General features: G+C 56.7%; 1 protein-coding gene across 16 annotated transcripts in view; it reads right to left on the bottom strand.

The window, feature by feature from the left end:
- FNBP1 (formin binding protein 1) overlaps positions 1-13650 on the bottom strand; it is an 878539-nt gene that overhangs the window by 668776 nt on the left and 196113 nt on the right. For all 16 annotated transcript variants that reach the window (XM_078646220.1, XM_078646221.1, XM_078646222.1 and 13 more), the window contains exon 2: positions 5073-5188. In XM_078646220.1, the coding sequence (XP_078502346.1) occupies positions 5073-5188 (116 nt within the window). The remainder of the gene's footprint in view (positions 1-5072; positions 5189-13650) is intronic.

Raw genomic sequence — 13650 nt, 5'->3', positions numbered from 1 at the left:
TCCTCACTCTGGACTCCTGTACCCTCCCTACCGGAGCGGTACTGCCAGACTCTAGAACCACAGGAGCTCTGGTTACAGACACTCCAGGTCCTCTACTCACTAGGAGATCCTCCTCAAGTGGACTAACAGGACAGCCTAGGTCCCCAACCTGGTGTTCCCTCAAGAAACCATCCAAGTCCTGAGGCAGGGCTTCGGGCGTCTGGGGAACCTTGGTCTCCCCCTCACTCCTGCTCCACTGAGCCAGGCAGTGAGCCCCTACACCCTCCTCGCTATCCTGGGACCTAGCTGGGCTACACTGAGCCTCCTCCACCACGCTGGGCTGGAAGATCCCTGAACCACTACTTTTGGAGTCACTCACCAATGACTCTAGAGAACCTCTGGCCCTTTCCCAGCGGTCGGCTTCCCTTGCCAGTAACTCTGTATCAGTAAATCCAACTTGCAACAGGTGTTGGCGCAACTCTGGCGAACAACCACTGAGCACCTGCTCTTTGACTATAAGATCAAACAAGACTTCAAAATCAGAGTCAGTGTGAACCTCTACCCAAGCCCACAGTGCTCCACAACATTCATCCTCAAACTTCTCCCACGACTGGTGAGGCAGCTTCCTACTGCCCCTGAATTTCAACCTATACTCCTCCTCTTGGGAAACAGGTACCAGACTGGGGGAACTGGGACTGGGATTTCCTACACTGGAATCTAAATAGCTGCCACCACTGGACCCAACCCTCCCTGGGGGATCCAGAAACTCAACACTGCGCGCAGGGGATAGTCTACCCTCCAGAGCTACTTCGCCTCTGGTGGAGGCCCTCTCAGCCTCCTCTATCCTTTCCTGCGCTAAGACCCTCTCGGTCTCTAGCTGTTGCTTTCTAATGCCCAGCTGTGCCATAGCCTGGGCATGCTCCAACCTGAGCCTCTCTAAAGCCAGCTGGTGCTCCCTTTCTCTCCTCCTATCTTCCAGCTCCTCTGGGGACAGGGAAAGGGATGAGGCGCTGCCTCCTATGCTGGACCCAGCAAGGGACTCCCTATCTATGGGGTCCTCACTATCTGCTGGCGTCCCTGTGCTATCATTTTCTTCCTCCTCTTCTGAATCTTCAGGGCTCCCCACAGACCCACCACCCTCCTGGTGTGAAGCCCGGGCCCTTTCCTCACTGCGCTCAAGGTCCCACTGACACTTTTGCCATAGGATCAGGCTGCTCCTAAGTTCGGACTGAGTGTCTAACTCATCCACCCCTATGTCTCTCTCTTCACAGAACCTTACCAACTCTCCCATACTGTATCTAAACAGAACACAGAAATCAAAAGCAGGCTCCATTCTGGCGGACGTTCTAGTGAAGAGATCACACAGGGAACCTAGGGGTCTGAGCTAACACAGGAGTACACAATTCACAAGGTATTCAGCAAGCTCTCTACCCCAGAGAACTCACACTCACTTGCCTAGTGCCACACACCATTCATCCACACACAACCCCCCCCTCGGACTAGTAAGGCAGTTTCTACCACCCCTGACTTCTCAACCTGACCACAAGTGACACAGGTACCAGACTCTGGGCGCGGGGCAGGGGAACAAATGCACTGGACACAATTGCACAATGCTACCTTCAGGAGAAGAAAATATGAAACTTCCAAAAAAAACAATCCCCTTAAAATGTGGTCATCTAAAATGCAGAGTTTTGTGGTATGGCCAGTTACTACTAAGGTACAACGCAAACACAAATCCTTATCCCGCCGCTTGCCGCCAATGTTGGAAATGGGATCCCCGGCCGACCAGGGCTTTCGCCAAAGTCAGTCAGAGACCACCACACCCAAGTCAGGGCAAGGGAGTTACACGCCAAGATAACCCCTACTCACCCTCTAGGTAACGTGGCGCGAGCAGCAAGGCTAAACCTGGAGGCGATGTAGGCTAAGTATTTGCGCACGCACCCCAGCAACAACAACCAAAGGCCCACCACAAAGGAAACTCCACACAAGGTTATATAAAAATAGCCTTTGTATTACACCAAAACACATAAGATAAAACACACACTTTACAATGTGCCAGAGGCACGGGCAGAATTTACAAGGGATTATTTACAAGACAGGGCCACCTGGACCACTGTCAGGAATCAGAAGTAGCACTGTCAGAGATAGCACTTAGTACATAGAATATAGCACAAAATATAACAATAGAGCGCACAACCAGTAATTACTGGTAACCAGGATCTCACTAGCACCACCTGTACTAGGGAGAAAACAACCACCTATGTATCACAATACCTGTAGGGGTGTAAGGGGAAAACACATGATGCAATGCATGACATTCATTCAGAGGTGTAAGGGCACATGACGCATAAACAATACATTCAGAGGTGCATAGAACAATAACAATTGCGCCAAACTCACGTAAGTCACCACCTGTGACTGTCCCTAGGCCCTCTGGCCTTGTTGGGGCTAGGACGCCCTGTGTCCAAAGTGTCAGGGTCCTAAACGTAGCAGTTGCCCACAAAGTGCTGGGCAACTGGTGCAACAATGTTTGAGCCTGCCAGGGCTCAAGAACAACAGTGGGGGCTCAAGAGCCTCTCTGGGCCCTTCACAACCACTTTGGCGCCTGGAGCCTCTCTCCGGGCCCGAAGAAATAAATGTGGCCCTCCAGAGCCTCACTGGGCTCTAAGAACAAATGGGCTGCCCCTGAGCCTCTCTGGGCTCCTTAATACAACAATGTGGGACTCAAGAGCCTCTCTGGGCTCTTCAAAACAACTGATGCCCCCACGAGCCTTCGTGGCTCTGAGCAGACAGGATGACCCCCTGAGCCTCTCTGGGCTCGAAGCAAAAAGAACTGGCACCGAGCCTCTCTCTGGGCTCTGCAACAAATTGCGGGGATGGAGCCTCGTGGGCTCTAAAGCAATATATGCCCCACTCGTTGGAGTCCCGCTCGGGGGACTCTAAAGACACCAATGCCCCCTTTGCCGGTGGAGCCTCGCAGGCTCGAAAGAAGATGTGGGCGGGAGCCTCTCTGGGCTCTGCACAAATGGGGCGCCGTGAGCCTCGCACTGGAGGGGAGGGGCGGGCACCGTCAATGTGCCCCGACGCCCCCCTCTCCCTGAGCAGTCACTCACCGGCTTCTGCAGATGCTCCCTCGGTCTGGGGAGTAGCGCGTCTCCTCTGCCCGGCGGCTCTTCTTCTCCCCGGGGCTCCGGCAGGCAGCAGCTTCCGCCTGCCTCTCTCCTGCCCCCGGCCTGCCTGACTTCCGGGTCGCGGCTGCGGGGGCGGGACTTCCGGTCGGCCCGCTCTCCGATTGGCCGGCCGGCGAGAACACTTCCGGGTCGCACTTGGCAGCGGCCCGGCAATGTTTTTAAACACCCCGGGCTGCGGCGGTGAATCTCGAGGGGCAATGCCGGGTGGGCACCGGCCTTAATTACCATAAAGCGCGGTGGGCACGCGCTCGATTATTCAAAACCAGCGAGGTGGGCACTCGCTTTACAAGGTCGTTAAGGCGCTCCCAAGCGCCAGGGGGCAATCACAGCGCTCCCAAGCGCTACAATTCCAAATAAAGCGCTCTCACAGCGCTAGAGGCCAATAAAGCGCTCCCTCAGCGCTAGGACCAAAAGAAAGCGCTTTCAAGCGCTAGGGCCCCAAGTAAAGCGCTCCCAGGCGCTTAACAGAAGCAAAGTCCAGCAAAGTTCAGGGAAGTAGGCAGAGGGGCAAGGCTGGGCCCAGAGCCAGCTCACTGGGTCTCCAGGCAGGGAGACAGCCCAAGTGGCGGTCCTCTGGCCCAGCAGCAGCAACAGCCCCCTCAGGATCCTGGAAGAGAACAACATCTGTGGGGACACAGCCCCATTTTTATACAGTGCATTCCTTTGTTCAAGGGTGCAGAGTGGGGGCGGAACCAGTCGCAGCTGGTTCTTGAGTACTCTGTTTACCTCAACCACCCTCTCTATTCACTGGCAGGGCTTGGGTCATTAGACACACCACAGGGGGGCGGAGCCAGCATTGTGTGGGGAAAACCCAGCCCATCCAGGACACAGGTACACTCCTCCCACACATCACTCATGCTAATCTCCCACTCACCACCGGGCAGACCCATCCAGACTTCCTGGAGCCTGGCATGCCAGCCAGCTCCAGCCAATCACACGCCAGCACCCTCACAGCACACGTACAGCCATGTCTAGAAATGGCGCTTCGCTACTAGACACATACATGCTGCATACACCGTTGCGCAGCATTCACTCACACGAGTTCACACATACCAGACTCAAGCCTGTACACCCCACGCATCAGGAACTACCAGGGACACATACATTCCCCATGCATTCCTATGGGCGGGCAGGCCTAGCTCAGCACATGCACTCAGAGTGCGCACGCACTTTCCACTGGGACACAGTGAAAGTGCGCAGAATCCAAAAATCACCATCTCCAGGTCACCATTTCAAGCAAAAAGTCTAGGGGTGAACCTGCCCTAAGGGCCAAAGTCCAACACTTTGTTAATCACTGTGGGTGTGATTGTGCCATTTCTTAATTTGATTACATTAAGACTGCATGTTAGAAGAACCCAGGTTTGTTTAAAATTTAGTGACAGTATTTAAGCTCTGTGAAGCGAACCTGTGCTGCACAGTGTAATAAGAGCCGGTTCTAGTATTTTTGGGGCCCTGGGCAGAAATGGAATGTGTGAAGCCCTCCTAAATAGCAGAGACATGATGCATTCAGGGCTGTTTGCATCTGAATAGATGTCCCTGCTCCTGAAGCTGCCGCCCCTCCCTCTCCGTCCCCTTCAAGCACCTCTTAACAGCTCATCAAGGGCTGGAGGTGTCAGGGCTGCCATCCCGCTGCGCCTCTCCAACGCTGCAGGGGCTGCAGGGTATCTGAGCTTTGCATCGGAGTCAAGAAGGGAGGTGGGTGGAAGCTGTGCAGGCTTCAGGGTGGCGCGACCGGTGCCCGGGGTTAAAATTACGGACAAATAGCGTCCGTTAAAGAATCCTTCACGGACAACGGACAGACGGCCGAAATTACGGACTGTCCGTGAAATTTACGGACGGTTGGTCACCCTATCCCAGCCACGGAATCCCTTACACGGGGGTCGGGGGGGGGGGGGGGCTTACCGGAGCTGCTTGGCATAGCTGATCTCGATCTCTGCCCGCTCCTTCACGAACTTGATGTACTTCTCGAGCACTTCGATGCCCCACTGCGTGTGCTTCTCGAGGTTGTCAAACTGATCCTGCAAAAAGTAAGAAAAAACAGCGGTTAGAAGCCTGTCTGAAACAAGGGGCGCGCTATCATTATACAAGACAACCGTGACAGGGACGAGGCAGGCAGCCGGGCCTGGCCCCGAGCCTCCCGAGCGGAGGGTGCTGGCGATGTCTGTCAGACATCCGAGACCACCGATGAACACTCGGCAAGACCCCAGTCTGCAGACACAACTAGACCCCCCCCCCCCCCCCGCCAGGGGTCTATGCGGGGATGTCTGCTCCCTCATTGTACAGGACCCCTCATAGAGGACCTGACCTCGGCTTTTAATCCGAACCCTCGACAAGACCTCTGTCTGCAGACACAGTTCACCTCCCGCGAGGGTCTATGCAGTGACGTACACCCAGCGCCATGTCTGACCCTCACAGCTCCAGAAACCCTCACTATGGACCTGACCTCGGCTGTCAGACATCCGAGACCACAGATGAACACCCAGCTGGCCCCTGTCCACACCTCAGCTCAAGGGCCCCCTGTGCTGCAGAGAGAGGTCTGTGCACCTCACATTAGCAGGGAGGGGCCCCTGTCCACACCTCAGCTCAAGGGCCCCCTGTGCTGCAGAGAGAGGTCTGTGCACCTCACATTAGCAGGGAGGAGGCCCCTGTCCTCACCTCAGCTCAAGGGCCCCCTGTGCTGCAGAGAGAGGTCTGTGCACCTCACATTAGCATGGAGGGGCCCCTGTCCTCACCTCAGCTCAAGGGCCCCCCATGCTGCAGAGGAGGGTCTGTGCACCTCACATTAGCAGGGAGGGGGCCCCTGTCCTCACCTCGGCTCAAGGGCCCCTGTGCTGCAGAGAGGTCAGTGCACCTCACATTAGCAGGGAGGGGCCCCTGTCCTCGCCTCAGCTCAAGGGCCCCCTGTTCTGCAGAGGAGGGTCTGTGCACCTCACATTAGCAGGGAGGGGCCCCTGTCCTCGCCTCAGCTCAAGGGCCCCCTGTTCTGCAGAGGGTGGTCTGTGCACCTCACATTAGCAGGGAGGAGGCCCCTGTCCTGTCCTCACCTAACCTCAAGGGCCCCCTGTGCTGCAGAGGATGGTCTGTGCACCTCACATTAGCCGGGAGGAGGCCCCTGTCCTCGCCTCAGCTCAAGGGCCCCCGTGCTGCAGAGGAGGGTCTGTGCACCTCGCATTAGCAGGGAGGAGGCCCCTGTCCTCGCCTCAGCTCAAAAGCCCCCGTGCTGCAGAGGAGGGTCAGTGCACCTCGGCTCAGCTCAAGGGCCCCCCGTGCTGCAGAGGAGGGTCTGTGCACCTCACATTAGCAGGGAGGAGGGGGCGGGCCCCTGTCTTCGCCTCAGCTCCAGGACCCCCTGTGCTGCAGAGGAGGGTCTGTGCACCTCACATTAGCAGGGAGGAGGCCCCTGTCTTCGCCTCAGCTCCAGGACCCCCTGTGCTGCAGAGGAGGGTCAGTGCACCTCACATTAGCATGGAGGGGCCCCTGTCCTCACCTCAGCTCAAGGGCCCCTGTGCTGCAGAGGAGGGTCTGTGCACCTCACATTAGCAGGGAGGGGCCCCTGTCCTCACCTCTGCTCAAGGGCCCCCTGTGCTGCAGAGGGTGGTCAGTGCTCACATTAGCAGGGAGGGGGCCCCTGTCCTCACCTCAGCTCAAGGGCCCCCTGTGCTGCAGAGGGTGGTCAGTGCTCACATTAGCAGGGAGGGGGCCCCTGTCCTCACCTCAGCTCAAGGGCCCCCTGTGCTGCAGAGGAGGGCCCCTGTCCTCGCCTCAGCTCCAGGGCCCCCTGTGCTGCAAGGGGGGGGGGCATGGCACCTCAGATTAGCAGGGAGGGGCCCCCTGTCCTCACCTCAGCTCAAGGGCCCCCTGTGCTGCAGAGGAGGGTCAGTGCACCTCACATTAGCAGGGAGGAGGCCCCTGTCCTCGCCTCAGCTCAAGGGCCCCCAGCAGAGGAGGGCCTGTGCACCTCACATTAGCATGGAGGGGGCCCCTGCCCACACCTCGGCTCAAGGGCCCCCTGTGCTGCAGAGGAGGGTCTGTGCACCTCGCATTATCAGGGAGGAGGCCCCTGTCCTCGCCTCAGCTCCAGGGCCCCCTGTGCTGCAAGGGGGGGGGGCATGGCACCTCAGATTAGCAGGGAGGGGGCCCCTGTCCTCACCTCAGCTCAAGGGCCCCCTGTGCTGCAGAGGAGGGTCAGTGCACCTCACATTAGCAGGGAGGAGGCCCCTGTCCTCGCCTCGGCTCAAGGCCCCCCGTGCTGCAGAGGAGGGTCAGTGCACCTCACATTAGCAGGGAGGGGCCCCTGTCCTCGCCTCAGCTCAAGGGCCCCCTGTGCTGCAGAGGAGGGTCTGTGCACCTCACATTAGCAGGGAGGAGGCCCCTGTCCTCGCCTCAGCTCAAGGCCCCCCGTGCTGCAGAGGAGGGTCAGTGCACCTCGCCTCAGCTCAAGGGCCCCCTGTGCTGCAGAGGAGGGTCAGTGCAACTCACATTAGCAGGGAGGAGGCCCCTGTCCTCGCCTCAGCTCAAGGGCCCCCTGTGCTGCAGAGGAGGGTCAGTGCAACTCACATTAGCAGGGAGGAGGCCCCTGTCCTCGCCTCACCTCAAGGGCCCCCTGTTCTGCAGAGGAGGGTCTGTGCACCTCACATTAGCAGGGAGGGGCCCCTGTCCTCGCCTCACCTCAAGGGCCCCCTGTGCTGCAGAGGAGGGTCTGTGCACCTCACATTAGCAGGGAGGAGGCCCCTGTCCTCGCCTCACCTCAAGGGCCCCCTGTGCTGCAGAGAGAGGTCAGTGCACCTCACATTAGCAGGGAGGAGGCCCCTGTCCTCACCTCAGCTCAAGGGCCCCCTGTGCTGCAGAGGGTGGTCTGTGCACCTCACATTAGCAGGGAGGAGGCCCCTGTCCTCGCCTCAGCTCAAGGGCCCCCTGTGCTGCAGAGGAGGGTCTGTGCACCTCACATTAGCAGGGAGGAGGCCCCTGTCCTCGCCTCAGCTCCAGGGCCCCCTGTGCTGCAAGGGGGGGGGGGCATGGCACCTCAGATTAGCAGGGAGGAGGCCCCTGTCCTCGCCTCGGCTCAAGGCCCCCCGTGCTGCAGAGGAGGGTCAGTGCACCTCACATTAGCAGGGAGGGGGCCCCTGTCCTCGCCTCAGCTCAAGGGCCCCCTGTGCTGCAGAGGAGGGTCAGTGCAACTCACATTAGCAGGGAGGAGGCCCCTGTCCTCGCCTCAGCTCAAGGGCCCCCTGTGCTGCAGAGGAGGGTCAGTGCAACTCACATTAGCAGGGAGGGGCCCCTGTCCTCGCCTCAGCTCAAGGCCCCCCGTGCTGCAGAGGAGGGTCAGTGCACCTCGGCTCAGCTCAAGGGCCCCCGTGCTGCAGAGGAGGGTCAGTGCACCTCGCCTCAGCTCAAGGGCCCCCGTGCTGCAGAGGAGGGTCAGTGCAACTCACATTAGCAGGGAGGAGGCCCCTGTCCTCGCCTCACCTCAAGGGCCCCCTGTGCTGCAGAGGAGGGTCAGTGCAACTCACATTAGCAGGGAGGAGGCCCCTGTCCTCGCCTCACCTCAAGGGCCCCCTGTTCTGCAGAGGAGGGTCTGTGCACCTCACATTAGCAGGGAGGGGCCCCTGTCCTCGCCTCAGCTCAAGGACCCCCTGTGCTGCAGAGGAGGGTCCGTGCAACTCACATTAGCAGGGAGGAGGCCCCTGTCCTCGCCTCAGCTCAAGGGCCCCCTGTGCTGCAGAGAGAGGTCAGTGCACCTCACATTAGCAGGGAGGAGGCCCCTGTCCTCGCCTCGGCTCAAGGGCCCCCTGTGCTGCAGAGGAGGGTCAGTGCACCTCGGCTCAGCTCAAGGGCCCCTGTTCTGCAGAGGAGGGTCTGTGCACCTCACATTAGCCGGGAGGAGGCCCATGTCCACACCTCGGCTCAAGGGCCCCCTGTGCTGCAGAGGAGGGTCTGTGCACCTCACATTAGCTGGGCGGGCCCCTGTCCTCGCCTCAGCTCAAGGGCCCCCGTGCTGCAGCGACTGCTCTGCTGCAGACAGTGCCATCTCTGACTGCTGCCAGCTCGGTGCCCAGGCTGCAGACATGAATACCAACGAGCTGCAGCGATGTGCCTCGGGTACTGATGGGGGCGGCGCTCCACAGCAGACTCGGGGGCAGATCACCGGCTGCTTTCAATGACGCAAACTAACAAGCACTGGCAAAGCAAACGGGTCTGGCTTTTGTGCAGTACACTCACAGGCACGCAGGATTCGAACCCTGATTGGTATTGGTGCTTCAAGACGTGTTATTCATTTATTCAGTTTACATAGCATGACAGGAATAATTAGAATAAAATGATCACAATCACGAGGTGTGGAAGAGCACGAGAACATTCAATGACACGCGTGGGCATGCAGCCAAGGCTGCGTTGAAGGGGTTCAGTAGCCTTGGGGGGTTCTGCATACATTGCCTCCCCCAGTCTGGACAGGGTTTCAGATCCCTTTCCAGCAGATGTGACCAGGTCTGTAGCTTCGGTGACTCCTTTGCCTCCTGAGGTAGAGGGCAAAGATTTCAGCAGAAACGTCAGTGTGGACAGGAGACAGGTTGGAAAACACCCATTGATTTGTCGTCTTTTGATGGGAGTAAGATTTTCTAAACCTCCTTAATCCAAGTATAACCCTATAGGATGTGAATATAAAAATGTTTCACTTCTTGGAATGACACCACTGACCTTTCTTCGAAGTATTTGTCAGCTAAGTTAACCATGCTTCTACTTCTAGTGTCTCTAAAACGCCTCTCTGGTGTCCTTCTGTTCAATGGACTCCTAGGGGTGTACGTTTTCGGGGTTCATATGAGAACGAAAACTAATTATAAAGTCTTTCATTAACCAGACTTTCCTTTTCAGACTAAAATTTGGGTTGGACAAATTTTTAAAGTTTATTTTGGTAAAACAGCAAAAAATAAGAACATCTTCTTCTGTCCAGTTAGTAATTTAATTTCAGAGTCCTCACAAGCTGGTCTCTTCTACTACAGTAGCTTGCTGGGTGAGACGGATTATGCAGGGTACTGACACTACTATTTTCGATGCTCTCTATCAGGGGTGCCAGGGCATCTGAAGCCTTTTGGGCTGGCGTTGGCCTGGAGGACACTCTCAGAGCGGCAGATTGGTCCAACGATTCCACTTCAAAACCTTTTATGGTAAACGTGTTACTCATCTGGCAAATACTGTTGTTTCTATGCTTTGAACAAGCATAGTAAGTAGGAGACTCAGGTCTTGTAATACAGTGGGGATTTCCCTAGGTTTAGTAAAGAAAAGTCTAGATTATATGAAAGGCACGGAGGTGAGTATTATCCCACCACTTTTATCGAACCCGTCCATTTCACTCTACATAGTGCCAACTGCATCAACTCCTTCCACGTAAGAAACTTCCACGATCTACCAACATGTTCGATCTGATGGCAAAGTCTTCTCGCTTTCCACTGAACCCACCGAAGCGTTCCATAGTCTTGGATCAGTCTTGGATCCGCCTGGGATCAGCCTGGGATCCGCCTGGGATCCGCCTGGGATCCGCCTGGGATCCGCCTGGGATCAGCCTGGGATCCGCCTGGGATCAGCCTTGGATCCGCCTTGGATCCGCGCTCCTTTCTTACTTTCTTCTTACGTGCCTACACTAGACTTGGTCAAAGATGTTTTCTGTCTCCCGAAGGCTGGCATGACGGATAGGGTTATTTTCCCAAGTTATGTTATTCTTAACTGCTCTTGCAAGAAAGGCGGCTTGTTGCTCACAGTCAAGACTATTATTACTGCAGGTTACTACTGATTGGCTGCTTCATTACGACATCATACTGTAGTTTTCCTGGTGGTGCCTGACAAAAGTAGTTTGTTTTATCGTGGCTGCCATTAACTCAAAGCAAAAAACGAATGCATAACATTCAATTCTGTGTCTTTAATAAAATCTATACTTTTCTTCACAAAAGCCAGGGAGGTGGTAGAAAGAAGTCTGATCAGAAACATGTCAACCAATGGCCAGACGAGGGTAAGGGTCTCTGGCACGCCGGGGACCTTCACCAGCCAGATCTGCTTCTAGGGCTTAGCGAGGCCCGGACCTATTTGACTTCCCCCTGAACCCGCCTGATGCAGAGCACCCAAGCCTTCACCTGGAGACTGAAGTGGAACAGCGACGCCCTGATATTTAACGCAGAGATGCCCCTCTGGTGGATCCAGAGCACCCACGCCTTCACCTGGAGACTCGAGTGAAACAGCGACGCCCTGATATTTAACGCAGAGATGCCCCTCTGGTGGATCCAAGGCACCCACGCCTTCACCTGGAGACTCGAGTGAAACAGCGACGCCCTGATATTTATCGCAGAGATGCCCCTCTGGTGGATCCAGAGCACCCACGCCTTCACCTGGAGACTCAAGTGAAACAGCGACGCCCTGATATTTAACGCAGAGATGCCCCTCTGGTGGACCCAGAGCACCCACGCCTTCACCTGGAGACTCAAGTGAAACAGCGACGCCCTGATATTTAACGCAGAGATGCCCCTCTGGTGGATCCAAGGCACCCACGCCTTCACCTGAAGACTCAAGTGAAACAGCGACGCCCTGATATTTAACGCAGAGATGCCCCTCTGGTGGATCCAGAGCACCCAAGCCTTCACCTGAAGACTCAAGTGAAACAGCGACGCCCTGATATTTAACGCAGAGATGCCCCTCTGGTGGATCCAGAGCACCCACGCCTTCACCTGGAGACTCAAGTGAAACTGCGACGCCCTGATATTTAACGCAGAGATGCCCCTCTGGTGGATCCAGAGCACCCAAGCCTTCACCTGGAGACTCGAGTGAAACTGCGACGCCCTGATATTTAACGCAGAGATGCCCCTCTGGTGGATCCAAGGCACCCGCACCTTCACCTGGAGACTCGAGTGAAACAGCGACCCCCTGATATTTAACGCAGAGATGCCCCTCTGGTGGATCCAGAGCACCCACGCCTTCACCTGGAGACTCGAGTGAAACAGCGACCCCCTGATATTTAACGCAGAGATGCCCCTCTGGTGGATCCAAGGCACCCACGCCTTCACCTGAAGACTCAAGTGAAACAGCGACGCCCTGATATTTAACGCAGAGATGCTCCTCTGGTGGATCCTGAGCACCCACGCCTTCACCTGGAGACTGAAGTGAAACAGCGACGCTCTGATATTTATCGCAGAGATGCCCCTCAGGTGGATCCAGAGCACCCACGCCTTCACCTGGAGACTCAAGTGAAACAGCGACGCCCTGATATTTACCGCAGAGATGCCCCTCTGGTGGATCCAGAGCACCCACGCCTTCACCTGGAGACTCAAGTGAAACAGCGACGCCCTGATATTTACCGCAGAGATGCACCTCTGGTGAAACCAGAGCACCCACGCCCGCACCGGGAGACTCAAGTGAAACGGCGACGCCCTGATATTTAATGCAGAGATGCCCCTCAGGTGGATCCTGAGCACCCACGCCTTCACCTGGAGACTGAAGTGGAACAGCGACGCCCTGATATTTAAAGCAGAGATGCACCTCTGGTGGATCCAGAGCACCCACGCCTTCACCTGGAGATTCAAGTGAAACCGCGACGCCCTGATATTTATCGCAGAGATGCCCCTCTGGTGGATCCAGAGCACCAACGCCTTCACCTAGAGACTCGAGTGAAACAGCGACGCCCTGATATTTAATGCAGAGATGCCCCTCAGGTGGATCCAGAGCACCCACGCCTTCACCTGGAGATTCAAGTGAAACAGTGACGCCCTGATATTTATCGCAGAGATGCACCTCTGGTGGATCCAGAGCACCCAAGCCTTCACCTGGAGACTCGAGTGAAACAGCGACGCCCTGATATTTATCGCAGAGATGCCCCTCTGGTGGATCCAGAGCACCCACGCCTTCACCTGGAGACTCAAGTGAAACTGCGACGCCCTGATATTTAAAGCAGAGATGCCCCTCTGATGGATCCAGAGCACCCACGCCTTCACCTGGAGACTCAAGTGAAACTGCGACGCCCTGATATTTAACGCAGAGATGCCCCTCTGATGGATCCAGAGCACCCACGCCTTCACCTGGAGACTCGAGTGAAACTGCGACGCCCTGATATTTAACGCAGAGATGCCCCTCTGGTGGATCCAGAGCACCCACGCCTTCACCTGGAGACTCAAGTGAAACTGTGACGCCCTGATATTTAACGCAGAGATGCCCCTCTGGTGGATCCAGAGCACCCACGCCTTCACCTGGAGACTCAAGTGAAACTGCGACGCCCTGATATTTAACGCAGAGATGCCCCTCTGGTGGATCCAGAGCACCCACGCCTTCACCTGGAGACTCAAGTGAAACAGCGACGCCCTCATATTTATCGCAGAGATGCATCTCTGGTGAAACCAGAGCACCCACGCCTTCACCGGGAGACTCAAGTGAAACAGCGACGCCCTGATATTTATCGCAGAGATGACCCTCTGGTGGATCCAGAGCACCCACGCCCGCACCGGGAGAC

Source organism: Lissotriton helveticus, chromosome 5_1 (genome assembly GCF_964261635.1).
Source record: "Lissotriton helveticus chromosome 5_1, aLisHel1.1, whole genome shotgun sequence".
Lineage (NCBI taxonomy): Eukaryota > Metazoa > Chordata > Amphibia > Caudata > Salamandridae > Lissotriton > Lissotriton helveticus.
Note: the sequence above shows the minus strand (reverse complement) of the source record. Positions and strands in the feature narration are given on the sequence as shown.